The 15,305-nt window shown below is 32.2% G+C and overlaps 3 protein-coding genes across 4 annotated transcripts in view; 2 read left to right on the top strand and 1 right to left on the bottom strand.

Annotated features, from left to right (window-relative positions):
- The window catches only part of LOC145305723 (uncharacterized), a 33,802-nt gene extending 32,546 nt beyond the window's left edge, over positions 1-1,256 (bottom strand). For both annotated transcript variants that reach the window (XR_013874692.1, XM_080147458.1), the window contains exons 1-2: positions 1,146-1,256; positions 599-760 (exon numbers count right to left, since the gene is read on the bottom strand). Coding sequence is in view for 1 of the 2 variants with exons in the window: in XM_080147458.1 (XP_080003584.1) it covers positions 599-760; positions 1,146-1,241 (258 nt within the window). In the remaining variant the exon portion in view is untranslated. The remainder of the gene's footprint in view (positions 1-598; positions 761-1,145) is intronic.
- Positions 1,257-3,212: 1,956 nt separating this feature from the next.
- LOC145305721 (SRR1-like protein) lies at positions 3,213-10,075 on the top strand. Its single transcript, XM_080147456.1, has 7 exons — positions 3,213-3,344; positions 4,436-4,602; positions 4,695-4,753; positions 4,894-4,975; positions 5,688-5,772; positions 9,217-9,309; positions 9,774-10,075. The coding sequence occupies exons 1-7, from the start codon at positions 3,259-3,261 to the stop codon at positions 9,982-9,984; spliced, it is 783 nt and encodes a 260-aa protein (XP_080003582.1). The 5' UTR covers positions 3,213-3,258; the 3' UTR covers positions 9,985-10,075.
- LOC145305722 (DNA fragmentation factor subunit alpha-like) lies at positions 10,053-14,320 on the top strand. Its single transcript, XM_080147457.1, has 7 exons — positions 10,053-10,120; positions 10,645-10,746; positions 11,345-11,451; positions 11,882-11,973; positions 12,603-12,696; positions 12,913-12,974; positions 13,257-14,320. The coding sequence occupies exons 1-7, from the start codon at positions 10,082-10,084 to the stop codon at positions 13,334-13,336; spliced, it is 576 nt and encodes a 191-aa protein (XP_080003583.1). The 5' UTR covers positions 10,053-10,081; the 3' UTR covers positions 13,337-14,320.
- The last annotated feature ends 985 nt before the right edge of the window (positions 14,321-15,305 follow it).

The raw sequence follows: 15,305 nt of genomic DNA, 5'->3' as shown, positions 1-15,305 counted from the left end.
TTAAATGGCACTTAGAATTCGAAATTCGATCTAAATTTTGCATGAGTAATCCTTGGTAGGTCTATTTTCCCTAAATCGAACAAAAAGTTGGAAAAGTAACGGCTGGCAGCTCAGCCGTTTTTTTTGCCTAATTTCAGGGCAAATTCATCATTAATTACGTAGGAATCACATTTTTAAAACATATTTTTGGTTTAATTCTTGTTAAATGATAGTAACAACGATTTTTAAAATTTCTAGTACCAACAGCTACCGGCTAAAACCGTTTGATAAGGTTTTAGAGCGACAAAAGAATTATGTGGAGATAATTTGACTAATTTGCTCTTAAGACAGCCAAAAAATAGCAAAACGGTTGAGCCGCCGGCCGTTGGCCGTTTCTTTTCCAATTTTTTGTTCGATTTAGAGAAAATAGACCTACTAAGGATTATTCATGCAAAATTTAGATCGAAATTCGAATTCTAAGTACCATTTAATCATTGATTACGAGATGGTTGCATTACCCCCCCCCCCCCCCCAGTCTAATATTCACTAAATTGAAATGATGACAGAAAAAACACAAATATTCAAGATAGAAGAGTTTAAAATATTATAGAATTCATACCTTAAACTCGTGGATATTTTGGTCTGCCATGGGACCGTAGAACATGCCCTCAAAGACGGGGCTGCTCATGGCCAGGATAAGTTTGTGCGCCCTGAGCGAGGAGCCGTCAGACAGCTGGAAGGAGACATCTGTCCATTGCTGCAGGTCATAAAACCGACCAACCTAAAATGATCATGTCATGTAGACCTAAGCGTTCAGAAAAACACAAACCTATTCTGGATTGCGCGACCTTGTTTAAAGCCCTGACGCTATGCTAATTAATGGACTTGTTTATACATATCCCCCCCCCCCCCCTCCATATGTTAAACTTGAACGACACTTAAAATATTAGGTTATAGACGACGCTAAATCAATTTACATCCAAAATTGAAATGAAACAAGATAACCCTTATTTAAATTTAAAATCATATTTAGAAAAGTGTTTGCCAATCATACAGTAATTAAAGTTTTTGGATTAAAGAATGGGGAAATGTGTTTATAAAACTTTGGGTACCACAATAGGTCACAATAAATTATTACAACCCTCCCTAAATTTCCTGCTACTTACCAGGTTGGGGACCAGGTTCTCTCCTCTCCTCCAGTCCTCCCAATCCCCCGCCTCTGCCCCACTCCCGTTCATTATTGACATGTTACCCTGCACCATTGCACAATCTGAAACTTGGTCATATTATAATATAATGTAAATAAATACTCCGACGAACCTAGGACCATAAGAGGTTCTAACACATAATTCAGCTTCTTTCAGGTATTTTGTCAATCTTTACTTTGAACTGTGCCAGGCTGGCAGAGGATTTTGTTTTACTTAGGTGATTGTTTCAGCCACTAACAGCTCTTGAACTAACAGAGTTTTTCTGCGGGGAAAGGTATATTTAAGAGAGTTCAAAGCTGGGTTAGGTTTTTATGATTATATAAAAAAAATTACCTAAATATAAGAGGAAAAGTCCAACCAAAAAGTTGGTTTTATACCTATTGGCCATTGAGTAAATATTTTGGTCCGAACTTATCGTTTCATTCACATTAATGGTCAGCTCACAAGTAAATGAATTGAGTATTATGAAAAAACACAGTAGTGTATTATATACCTAGTAACCTTATCAATAGTCATGCTAAATAACTATACATATTCCTTTTTTTAGTTCAATAGGTTATTGTATCTTCATAATTACAAGTGTGAAAAACACAAATTAGAGTTCTTTACTAACGGACTTAACAAAAACCCTACCTTTGTGTAAAATAGGATACGATAAAAACAAGGATGACAACATACGGAAGTAGTAAAATGAATTGATAAAAACATATTTTATTAGCATATGACCAACGGTCTGAATTAAGTTTGATAATAATAATTAATTAATAATGATAATACTTAATAATAATATCAAGGTGGCCATCTTAAAAAAAACAGTCGTATCTTAAATAACAGCCGAGAAAATCGCGTTTTTCACAAACGCTGAAGAGGAATGGACTAACTTAGCAAATTATAGGGTAGCTTCGCATGTTTAACGACGAGAAAACATAAAAATTCATTAAAATTAATAATAATAACAACAATCAACCATTTAGCCGCAAGAGTTGCCGGAACTTTGGCAGCTGAACGCGGCATCTTCCACAATAAGGTTGCCAACTCTAAAGATTATAAATCTAATCATAAGAGAAATAACGAATATTCATAACCTGTTTTTACAATACAATAAATGTCTTTTTAGTATTGCCTTATAGAACCGGTTATGAGCCGATAAAAAAAAAATCGATTGATCGAAAATATTTTTTCACTTGCTTGTTTTTCTTAGCTACGCTATCTCCTATTGGTCGAAAATTGTTGATATGCAAATGTGATTGGTCCAATATTTGAGGCAGGGTTACCACCTTAACGATTTGGGTAATATTTTAGAACTATAATTTTATTTGTTATTAATCATGTTTATTTTATTTCAGACATTATTAGCTGCGCCCCTAACATCTAAAGGCTCCTTATTCAAAAGGGATAGTGGGGCTCAAAAGAGGAGATAAAAATAACGGAGGTGCCGCAACATAATTTTTCTAAAACAAATGTCTTGTAAAAATTTAAATATTTAAAACTCACTATTGTGTTACAGATGGAAAAATTACATTTTCTATTCCCGTGTCGAAAAGATTTCCTTTTACATTTCTTTTATTTGGGATAAATAATAATAAAAATAGTGAGAATGTGCGCAATTAAAAGATATTTATGGTACATCTGTTTGAAGCGCAGGATACCGCGTCAATTTTTGTAATTATTTAATTTTTGTAAACAAAACAAAGCTTAAGTCATAATTATTCGTTTTTATTTGTGTAGAATTAGTATATAACTAATTGTGGAAGGGAGGTAACACTGAACTGTAAATTACACTGGTACCCAAAGTTCTTTTAATTGTTATTTTTGCTAACTCAAAAGCATTGGGTACTTTCATTGAATTTTGATTGGTTGGTTTTCCTAATTTTTTGGTGTTCAATCATTTAAACCTCTTGCATGGAATATTTTGACTTGAATGTTTTCGTAGGATGATCGGATGATCGAAACAACCCTGATAAAAAACTTCGAATTTAAAAAACGTATTAAATTTTTGGTGTAGACTTACTTACCTTATATTTCATCCGTTATATTTGATTCTTTTAATTTCATTGAAGGCAAATACAAAATGTCTGGATCAAAAGAATCTGATGGTTTCACTGTTGTGAAATCGAAGGGAAGAAACAGAAAATCTAAACATAATAACACCAATAGGAATTTGTTCTTTATAATTAACAATTCTTATAAATATTTATAGACTTGTTAATACTATTAATACCATTTAAGTGTAAGAACGAATATACGTACAGGGTGTTTTTTTTAATAAGTTAAAAGTATTGCTTAATTTAACCCAATTGACATTGACAGAAATTAATAATCTATATCTTAATTTCTTCATTGATGTGGGACATTTTGTATGAGAAAAAAATATTTGGCGATTTTCAACAAATTCTGCCTTAAAAACCGGTTTTTCCAAAGTACCTATTTTTGGAAGATTTTTGAATCATGATTAATTTAAAGGGTTTGCAAAAATGCGTACATTTTTAAAAATCAAATAGCGCGGCTTGTATTAATAGTAGAAAAATATTATGCATATCGTTAGAATCGTTATAAACTCTAGTTTTTAGGTGTTTAAGAACTATTCCTGTGCTACGTATAGTTTAGGAGCTACGTGGTAAAATGTCCCAACTTACATAAAATTTTCAACACTTCTCACATTTTCCAATGTAGCTTCTATACTACAAATAGCCTGTATATATTTGTACATATATTTGCAAAAACTAGAGTTTATGACAATTCTAACGGTATGCGTAACATTTTTCTACTATTAACACAAGCCGCGCAATTTGATTTTTAAAATGTACGCATTTTTGCACACTCTTTAAATTCGTCATGATCCAAAAATAGGTACTTTGGAAAAACCGGTTTTTAAGGCAGATTTGTTGAAAATCGCCAAATATTTTTTTCTCGTACAAAATGACCCACATCAATGAAGAAATTAAGATATAGATTATTAATTTCTGTCAATGGCAAGTGGGTTAATTTAAGCAATACTTTTAACTTATTAAAAAAACACCCGGCCTGTAGATTGTTTAATTTAATACGAATGAGTTTAAAATAAATTGAAGTTAGTATTTATTTCTATATATGCCTTCCCACTACCTTAAAGTATTAAAGAACCAAACCCTCTCGTCTTCCTCATTTTCAATTTATTTCTAGAATTGGCTCAATAGCTACTTAGAGGGAAATCACCGTAATATCTAACACTTCTAATTTAATAAAGAATAAAATTCTTTGATTACTAGAACCACAATTCTTGCTGAGAAGTGTGAAAGTTTGGACATAGAACTAAATCTGAAGAAAATACAGTCGGCTCAAGAAGAATTAAATCAATCTGAATTTATAAAATCATTTTTTGAATTGGAAGCTATAAAAGAGTGTAGTTTTGAGGAAATGTATTGCTTTGGATTAGGTAAAATCTTCTTGTTTAATACAAAATTTTATTTTTAAATATGAATTTATTATGACAATGGTGTAATTATGAAAACTAGCTCTTTATTTTAGGTCAGATGAATACAATAATTTCGCGGTTTCAAACAGCTTTTCTTCTGATTATCAAGGAATCAAGTAATTTAAAAAAGAAGAAATGAATTTTTCATACATATGAAATATTCCTTATTTTTAACAGGATTTAAAGAATTTTTTAACATTGAAATAGCTCATTAATTTAATCAAAAAAAAAAGAAATTGCTTGTAACAGGAAAGGTACTCCATTGACAGTAAGCAATGTTTTGTTTATGATCCTGTACATTGCCAAGATGAAAAATCCCTGTTGGAAAAATTAGGTAAAATATCTTTAATTTAGCCTTGTTAAATAGCCTTATCGATTTTAATCTTGGCATGATGATTTCTGTATCAGAGAGTACAGTTTAGTTAGCGTAGCAACTCTATAATCCTGACCAGAAAGTCCGTACATTTGAAACATGATAATTTTTGGTTATTTTAAAATCAATATCTTATCTATAATACAAAGTAGCTTGATGGGGGGGGGGGGGGGGGGTGAGACTCCCCCAACCCCAAAGAATTTAAATTCACCCTTAACCAAAAAAATGTTTTTAGGCAGTTACTTAACAATAAATGGCAGCACCAGAAACATTTATTTTTTTTAACCACCTCTTAAGGCAAAGCACCTAGAGGCTAGGGGCGAAGCCGCTAGTATAATAAAGTCACCATAAACTTTTGAGTTTTGGAATATGCATTCTTAGGACCATTAGGTATAATGTTATGCTCGAAGCATATCTATACAATTAACAAGTCTTTAAATGGGCAAGTATGCCTATATTAAAACTAAAATTTTGAAAAGATTTTTACGGAATAATGTTGAATATTAAATAAGTCGTTACTATTTACTTGTTAATGTTCGTCTGTCTGTATATATTATCTAACTCATATGTTAGGCTTCTCTTTCATGGATGTTGTCATCTTTGTTGATAGACAGTTTATTATGTTCTTTATTATGACGAATCTTAATCCAAGTATTAACTCATATTTTTTTAGGATTTACTGTACTAGAAGAAAATACAAAATGTAAACAGATATTCAGTAAAAAGTCGTTGATAATTTTACCACATTGTCCAAAGGAAAATAGGATGTTTAATGAATGTTTTCTTGTTAGTAGCGTAGCTACTCTATAATTTGAAATGTCCGTCTGTCCGTCTGTCCGTCCGTCTTAGTTTGGGGGAAACGTAAATTTCTCGGCTCCTATAAAAGATAAAAGGCTAAAATTTTTTTGACAACATTCCTATTATTAAGGAGCACAATTAACTAGGTATAAAACATCAATGGCGGTCGGACCGCTTTTTAGCAGGTTTTAGGCTATTTTTGTATTTTTTCACATTTTTCTCCATAACTTTGGTGTTTATGGTCCGATTTCCAAAATTTTTTCAGTTAAAGATATCAAAATTGAATTTCCTGTCGATTTAAGAAAACAACTATGACGGTCAGACTGTCTTTAAGCAGGTTTTAGGCTATTTTTGTATTTTTCACATTTTCTTCCATACCTTTGGTGTTTATGGTCCGATTTCCAAATTTTTTTCAGTTAAAGACATCAAAATTGAATTTCTTGTCGATTTAAGAAAACAACTATGACGGTCAGACTGTCTTTAAGAAGGTTTTAGGCTATTTTTGAATTTTTCACATTTTATTCCATACCTATGGTGTTTATGGTCCGATTTCCAAAATTTTTTCAGTTAAAGATATCAAAATTAAATTTTCGGATCTACTGCAGTTCATGGTAAAATATTGCTGGCAACGAATGCTTCCTGTTTCCTAGCAATATTACAAGATTCCTGGATCCAGCAGCACGCATATTCCCCTAAATCCAAGGTTCCTGTTAGCTGGCAATCTCCAAATTTTCCAGGTTACCAGCACTCAATTAATGTTACTGGCTTACAGGAATTTTAACCCCATACCCTTTTTCATAATTTCTTGAGGGGAAAGAGCAATGGTTAAAAAGGGACAGTGGCTTCTGATGCTGTGTGTTACACTCAATTATAGCATCAATCACATTTTTTTTCATTCTTTAAAAATGAGAGAGGAACGGGTTAGGGAGAAATTTATTTCGCGCTAAAATTTGAATGGTCATTACCAAATATGACATTCTTAGGTATAGAGCAATAATAACAGAGTAGTTATGAAATCCCTACAGATAACACCAATAATTTTTTAAGAAACATGAAAATTAAAGGAGAATTTTTTAAAGGCAAGGCAAAATGCCATCAAGTTTTCCATAAAGGCCGCCAAGAAGTCCATGTTCATATAAACGTCTCCTTATTTAAAAGTAAAAGGATGTATTTGTGTCTATCTGACTGTGTGTAGCTTAAGATCTTGACCACTGAAACGGATTAGTTATCTTTTACAGTTAAGTAATAAGAACCAAAACTTTAAACTGTGCTTTCCCCTAAATTGTACATAGCAAAAAGAGGAGTAATTGATAAATTTGAATTCAAAAGTCGCGCCTTGTTTGTTTGTGAGAAAAAGATTTTAAAAAATGGAAGGGTTTACGAGGTCGCGCCAAACAATAGGGAAGGTAGAGTGATATCACAAATCTGGCGCAATTTTGATGAATTATGAGTCTCTCACTAGAAAAAAGCGAGGGGAAAGGGGAAAACGCACATTTAAGAGAAAGCCAAGTTCTGCACCAAATGTTATAAAACAATCTTATTCATTCAATCCAATTCATATGATAAGGTATTTATATCATAGGGGGAAAGAGCAATGTTTAAAAAAGGATAGGCTTCTAATATTGTAAAACTGGCTTTATTAACTGTTTTTGTCTTAATGTCCACTTTCGCGCCAAAATTTGAATGGCATCCCAACACCTCACAACCAATCACGTTTCTTTATTTTAATAATAAATTGAAAAGTGGGGGAGTGCTATACTCGTTATTGTAACATAAATCGAATCTTTTTTTCATATAATAAAATAGGGGTTTTAATTGGTGAATATTTGAGTTAAGATAAAGTAACCTCTTGACAAAAAGCTAATTGGTTACCCATTTTTAAATTTAAAATGCACAATTATGTTCTGAATCTCTTATACTTTTGAGGGGTGTTTTAAATTCAAATTCTAGCCCCTTCTTTTCATGCTTTGTAAACTCAAGATAAAAGCAAGCAAGGTTGACAATATAGCAATATTTGTTTGTTTCTCGATTATGATCTCACTAACCACTGATTCGATTGTATTCTTTATTTTAGATAAGCTTCACAAGGTTCATGGTGGTTTTAGGCTATTGTTTGAGCTATTTTTTGCCCCCTTTCTACCAATTTAAAAACAGAGCTTTTAAAATATAAATGGTGCTTAAATTTATATTTGATTTAGCGCATCAATTACTGAAAACATGAGGTTTGATATATATTCATACTGCCCCCCCCCCCCCTTTCTCTCATTTTCTCCCCCTTGGTGTTTAAATGTAATTGTATTTTGGTGCTTCGAGTGCCGACGACGTCTCTCGTCAAATCTTAATAACTGACTATTTATTAGAAAATCGTTAAGTTTACTTATTTTTATACCTTCCATCTATGCCTAGCCCCTCCCCAATTAGTACAGAGTGGCACAACCCCTATCCACACCACCAAATGCGTTGGTCTTTCAGACAAACATGCCAAAATAGCCGCTTCGAGTAGTGTGCTATCAACCTTTAATTGTGGGGTAAGTGTAATAAAAGGGTAATGAGAATTAAAAAGGGAAATATTGCTTTTTAACAGGAATAATTCAAACCTGCCAGAGTCCAGGAATGTGCATAAATTGCCAGCAACCAGGAAAGTTAAACATTGGTGGCTCCAGAAATATTTATTGTTATGCTAGATCCAGGGTTCTTGGAATATTCCTAGGAAACAGGAAGCATTCGTTACCAGCAATGTTTTACCATGAACTGCAGTAGATCCAAATTTTCTATCATTTAAAGAAAACAACTATGACGGTCAGAATTGCCTTTTTTCAGGTTTTTGGCTATTTTTATATTTTTTACATTTTTCCTCATATCTTTGGTGTTTATGGTCCGTTTTTTTTTAAATTTTTGTAGTTAAACATATCAAAATTAAATTTCCCGTTGTTTTGAGCATCCACTATGTAATTTACTTTAACCATCAGTCAGTTTATCATAGTACTGAAATATAAATATTAAGAAATTAAAAACAAATGTTGAAAAGGTTTCGTGATTTTTTCCTAATATACATGCTTTTGACAACTAATATCTAAATTCTTATTTAATTGTTTGTGCTTCGCTACTTATGGATGTTGTCATCCTTGTTTTTTTTCTTTTTTGATAAAACTTACAGTATAACTTATTGCAACCATAACAAAATATTTAAAGGCATTAACATTATTTACGTTAATGATACCTTTTAAGTTGTGTCTGTTTTTGAGCTAGTCTATTTCCCTGGCTCTTATTAAAATATGACGCGTTTGACACCAGAAAACCAAATTTTTTATCGATATAGATACTTTAACCCATAACTTGACGGCTATAATAATTCTTAACATTGCTCAAAGTAACTAAAACATCTTATTTTTGTGTGTTTAGGAGTTGACCAATAATTTACTATATGAGAACTATAAATCAAAAACAGTGACCAACATTATCCTGATTTCAAATTCTATTTCTAATGTTATTTTAAGGTAATTTCTTCTCAGAATATGTTAAAATGGACATGTTGGTTAACTGTAATATAAGATTTGTAAAAGATGTTTTTTCTAACAAAGTGAAAATCGCAGTGGGCCAAACTAACGATATCTCCCATCCACTCCCTTTACCCTATTCCTTCCCCTCCTACTGGATGAACGAACTGACCAATAAAAGAGTTCCATATTAGCAACCTAAATTGACGACAATTTTCCCCTGTCATTATATCCACATATATTCTACATTTATTCGGGGAGATTATTTCTGATTTTAGATAGTTATTTTATGTTTTTTTTTACACGGTGAGGTTAGGTTTAACTCTGTTCCAACTTCTAAATTGTAATAATAAAATTGAATAGGTAGGTATGTTTTATATGATGTTCCCAAACTATAGTTTTTTTTAAAATTAGTTTATGTACCTACTAGTTAAATAAAATAAAAATTCTTCACTATTTTGTAGGACAAATAAAGAAGACCTAGAGAAGTTATGCAATGTTATGCAAGGCGTAGAAAATGCAGAACTAGTCAAAGAAAATCCAATCAAAAATTCATTCAAATTTGACGATATTTTCAATGATTTATCTGTACATACATTTGTACAAGGAGATGAAGATTTTCTGAATAAAATGTCAGAACCTGATTATGGTGATAGTGATAAAGAATTAATTTGAGCCTAGAAAAAATACATCAAAATACCTATTAAAGTGAGTTAGAATTATTGAATGTAGAGCAATTTTAATTTTTTTTGTATTTTTTTCAGAATTTAAAATGAGTAGGAGGAATGACAAGGCTAAAAAGCCATTTAAGGTAGAAAGATAAAATACTTTTGGCGCTTTCACACAAAGTAGTTAAGCAGTGATAAATCCAACCTTTTTTTAAAAAGTAACTTGAAAATATGGGGATAAAGAATTATTTTTGGTTTCTTTGTTTATTACTTCAGTTATATTGGCTGGGTACACTACTGGGTAGCCCTGCATGATCAGGATCATAAGAGAACCCATTTACTGCATTTAATGTATACCCCTTATAATTTATTTATTTGCTTTTGTTAATTACTTTTGCTTGATTCATAATATGCCGAATTGTAGGCAAACCAATCTCTTTTATATACCTAAGTAAATCCTATATTTGGTTTTGATACTAGTCACTTACCCTATAGCCATTACGGAAGAGAGGAGGGCAGAAATAGCATATTATTTTAACCACCCCAAGACATTTGTAAAACTCTACAAACATTCGAGCCTGCAATTTTTAGATCATTAGCTTTAGAAGTTCAGACAAAAACACCTTACTACATTACATCATTATAATATAACATAATGTTTTTTTAGATATTAAATCGGGATCGTAGTGCCAAAAAGGGAATTGTTGTCGAGGGAATGGAAGATTTATTTAATAAAGGAAGAACAAGATTTGGCTACCCTGAGTCACAGGTACCTATTGTCTTTAAACCCATAATTAAATTTCTATTAATTTTCTTATTAATCGTTTGAACCCAGGGTAAAGGGGGTGAAAAATTTAGTAGAGAAATTTTTAATCCAGATATTTATGCTAATTAAAAATATTTCAAAACCATACATTAATGATATTAAAGAGCCAAGTCCAAAATGTATTTCAGAAAACATTCAAACATTAATAATCTCCAATAGCCAAGGTTAAGAAATATATACCTAGTAAGCTACGATGAAGAAATTTCTTACACTAATAAGCTTCCAATATATAATGGACTTGGTCTGTAGGTCTGTCAGTTATGCTACGAAAATATTAAACATATAGATGAGACAATGGGGTGGTTATTACACCAGTCTCCATAGTTTTCTTATTTGTTGATTTAACAACTTACTTAGGGCATTTTAGTGAATTTTTACTGGTTAACCCATTAAGTTGAATATACAAACGTTTCAACCATTAATTTTAATCTACAGAAGGTGTAATTTTGTGTATCATTATTGGGGATGTACATCAATTTATTGGCATTTGTCTTATCCCTTTAGATCCCTGAAGTTGTTAACCTTATTTTTTTTGTTTAAGAAACTGACTCTTGTGCTTGAGGAGGACGGAACTGAGATAGAGGATGATGAATATCTATTCTCACTGCCAGACAACACTGTCATGGTTCTTATATTTGATGGGGACAGGTAGTTTTTTTATTTGTTTCTTTGGATGGTTTTACGCTATTTTTTATGCCCCTTCTCCCCTTTGAATATATTGGACAGGAGCGCATCCATTAGTAGTGAATATGTGACAATTTCAATTTAGACAGAAACCAATAACTTACCTAAGCATTTTGGCTAAGTAATTTTTATGAGTAGGTACCAACTTATACCTACTTGAATGTACTTTACTTTTTTACAGGGGAACTTGAGGAGTGGGAGGGTTGAATTAGAAAACCAAATTGTTTAAGTAGGTAGATTTAAAAAAAGTAAAAAGGGGGGGAGGGGGGCAAAGCTATGAGAAGCTACCCTGTAAAGGAGAACTAAAATGGTTAAGCGGTTAGTGAGATCCTTCGGTATTTTGGTGCTTATACACAACACATGGTACCTTGTTTAGCACTGTTTTCTATTTTAGATGGAGTGAGGTAAACATTGGGGGTGGGGATGAGGTGGACTCCAAACCTCAAAATATATTCACAAAACTCGAAGAAATTCTTGTCAAATTAGGTAAAATATTTCTTTTAGTACCTATTAAAGCAGCTACTCTATAATTCGAAATATCCGCACGCTATTTTGGAGAATTTCTCGGCTGTTAACAAAGAAAGGTGGCTGAAGGATTTCCATTCCAATGTGAACTTAGCTTAGTGTCTTTCTTGGTCCCTTAATACGTCAGTTATGCTAAAGGTGACATTGAAATATTTATAGCAGAAACGCCCTCTTGGGAGGGTGGTGGTACCCTACCTTAAAATAATTGTAAATCTTTTGTGGATCTATAAGAAGTTATATTGTAAAGGAGAACCATATCGGTTCAGCGGTAAGCAAGTGTCAACATACACAACCAACAGACAGACAGACTGGCAATTCTGTTGCTTTTATATAACTTTGATATAAAGTTTTCGTTTTTTTCATGTTTTAATATCCTTCCGTTCTCTCCCTATCTCTCTTATTTTTTGTGACAAATGACCTAAAGCTGACTTAGTACGTTTATTGAACCATATTTGTTTGTGCTTTACCACAAGCGGATGCGCTATGTGCTTATATGCCAAAGAATTCTTCCTTCTCTTGCACTACTGGTCACGCACTACATCTTAATTATGTTTTCTATTACTCTATTATCATTGCTGATTTTTGTTAAGAACAAAATCCCAGCAGGATTGCCCTGTTATCTGAACAGGACCTGGAACTTCTGGTGGATCTGGATATCCATGGCAGCTATCAAGGTTTCCACAGGTATTGTCATCCAAAATTTACCCACTTCCTCTTTTGCAAAGGGGATGGGCCGACAGTTCTAACAACATAAAAATCGTCTAATTTGGCGAGAAATAGCAAAAAACAAAATTTGTGGGAGAACGGTACCGCCGTGCTTTTTTGGACTGTTCCACATTGTACCGAATTGAAGAAACTGCCATGCAAAATCCTAGTGCTGTAACACTTTTTTTGTTTTAGATTTTCGGCAGATTTTCTGAAAGATATACAAAAGGCAGCAGAAAACCATATGATTCAAAAAGGTACATAAAAATTTTGTTTACCTATACAAATGTTTCTATTAGATATTAAAATTATAAAATCGAAGTTTTTAGTTTATACATTAACTGTAGCCAGTACTTAATGTATTTTTTAAAAAACTTTTGTTCAGACATAAAAATGAATAGGTACCTATTCTATTTATTAAGTGCCAACACTACAATTTTTAATGTTTAGTTAGGTAATGTCTAATTTAAGAACGAGCTTTCCTCTTATAGATGTTTTCATCATTATTTCAGATCAGTTATTTATTATTTTTTTTTCAGGACAACTTCGAGACACCATAGGATTGCTGGAACTATATCATCAAACCAATCAAGCCAATACAAAGAGAAAGAAAACCTAAATCTTAAAGAAATAAGTATAAAGCCAAAGCTTTGAGATCTTTGTGGGATATAAGGTTAATACGCTAGAAGTAAGGTAGAAATTAAGTAATTTAACTTAGGTCTATAAAATTCTACATACATAGTGTATTTTAGTGTGCCATTTCTGTACGAGTATTTTCATTAATTTTTTTATTTAAGTAAATGATTGTTTCGTGTAATTTAAAATAGAATTAATTAAAGGAATATTGCATCTGAATATACTTTCGCCATATTTAAGATATTTATTTATTGTTATTTAATGGTTTTACACATAAAGGGTTCGCCTAAAAAGATTGTTGGCGTTAATTTATTTCTATTATATATTTGTTTAAAACATTTGAACACTGAATGTTAATCATTTAAATTTTGTGGAATTATCACCAAAAAATCTTCAGATGCCATATCCTTGTTTAAAGGGTGTGGAGAAAAAGGGGGGGGGGTGTTTGACACATTCATAAACTTTTGGATTTTTGAACTATAATTATTGCTTTATGGTGATCAAAAATCCCAATGTTGACTTTTGACAAATAACCGTTGCAGAGGCTTTAATAAAATAGATGAAAACCATCCCAAAAGATGATGAAATTCGCAATAAAAAAACCGCCCCCATGCCACTTTCCTATGGAACTAAACTGGTGCGACATTATTTGTGATTTGATGAATAAATAACACATTGCCAAACTGATTCACTGCGAAAAGAATGTTTGGTTATAGTCCCTTTCGTGGCAACAACCCTTAAGGGGCGATTCTTCATATTTTCACAGTAGCTTTTCTCCTATTTCTAGTCCCTGCGGGGGGCGCTAATCCTGCGGGGCCAATTGTCTAACCCTGCAGGGCAATTACCTAACCTAAAATAATTTATTAAAACCATTTAAAACATACGATGAATCGCCCTTTAAGGGGCGTTGCCACGAAAGGGACAATATCCGAAAGTTTTTAGATACTTTTAGGCTTTTTGCTGTATTTATCTCTTGAATATGTAGCCATAAGTGACGCATCAATAACAAACTGACAGCATATTCAATTTAATGTCAAACAATAAACAGATGTACGGAATTACTTTAGTTGTACAGTAGGTGCGTTTATTTACATATTTACAAAAGCAATAACTCCATATCTAACTTTATAAAGTTAAAGGAATAAAAATTCAAATATTCAAAAATACTTCCAATAGCAAAGAATATTAGCTTGTAAGTAAATATATATGTGTATATATTGTAAGTGATCTCATATTTTATATAAAATGTAATATTGTGCCAAAAAAGAATTATCGTTTAGCATACCTATGCTTAATATTAAAAAATAACTTGATGTATGTCTATAGTATAGGATTAGAAATCAAATTTACAGTTTAAAAAACTATTTAATAAATATATTTTACATAAATGTTTTAGCCTAGGTTAGGAAAAAATCTATATTTAACTATTAAAAAGATATTTTGCGGGGCTCGGATAACGCAGTCAACTAGCTGCCGTTTGACTTTGCAAAAATTACGATTTTTTTCATAAAAAGGACAGCTTTTTGATTTTTAAATCTTCAGTTTTTAGCGGCTAGTTGGCGGCTGCCGAGCCCTAATATTTTGCTTACAACTTGAATGAGACGAAATGACTGCTTAGATTCAAGATATTTTGTACCTGCTAAAATTTATTCTAGCTTCAAAAGATATATATTTTAACTAAGGGGGGGGGGGGGGTTAATGCAACCATCTCGTAATCAATGTATAAATTGCACTTAGAATTCAAATTTCGATCTGAAATTTTGCATGAGTAATCCTTGGTAGGTCTATTTTCCCTAAATCGAACAAAAAGTTGGAAAAATATCGGCTAACAGCTGGCGGCTACGCAGTTTAGCCATTTTTTGGGCTATTTTCAATGCAAATCATCACGAAACCTATCTCCACATAATACTATTTTCTGCTCCAAAATGTTTTCAAACGGTTCTAGCCGGTAG

This window comes from Acartia tonsa, chromosome 14 (genome assembly GCF_053477335.1).
Source record: "Acartia tonsa isolate MP-2025a chromosome 14, ASM5347733v1, whole genome shotgun sequence".
Lineage (NCBI taxonomy): Eukaryota > Metazoa > Arthropoda > Copepoda > Calanoida > Acartiidae > Acartia > Acartia tonsa.
Note: the sequence above shows the minus strand (reverse complement) of the source record. Positions and strands in the feature narration are given on the sequence as shown.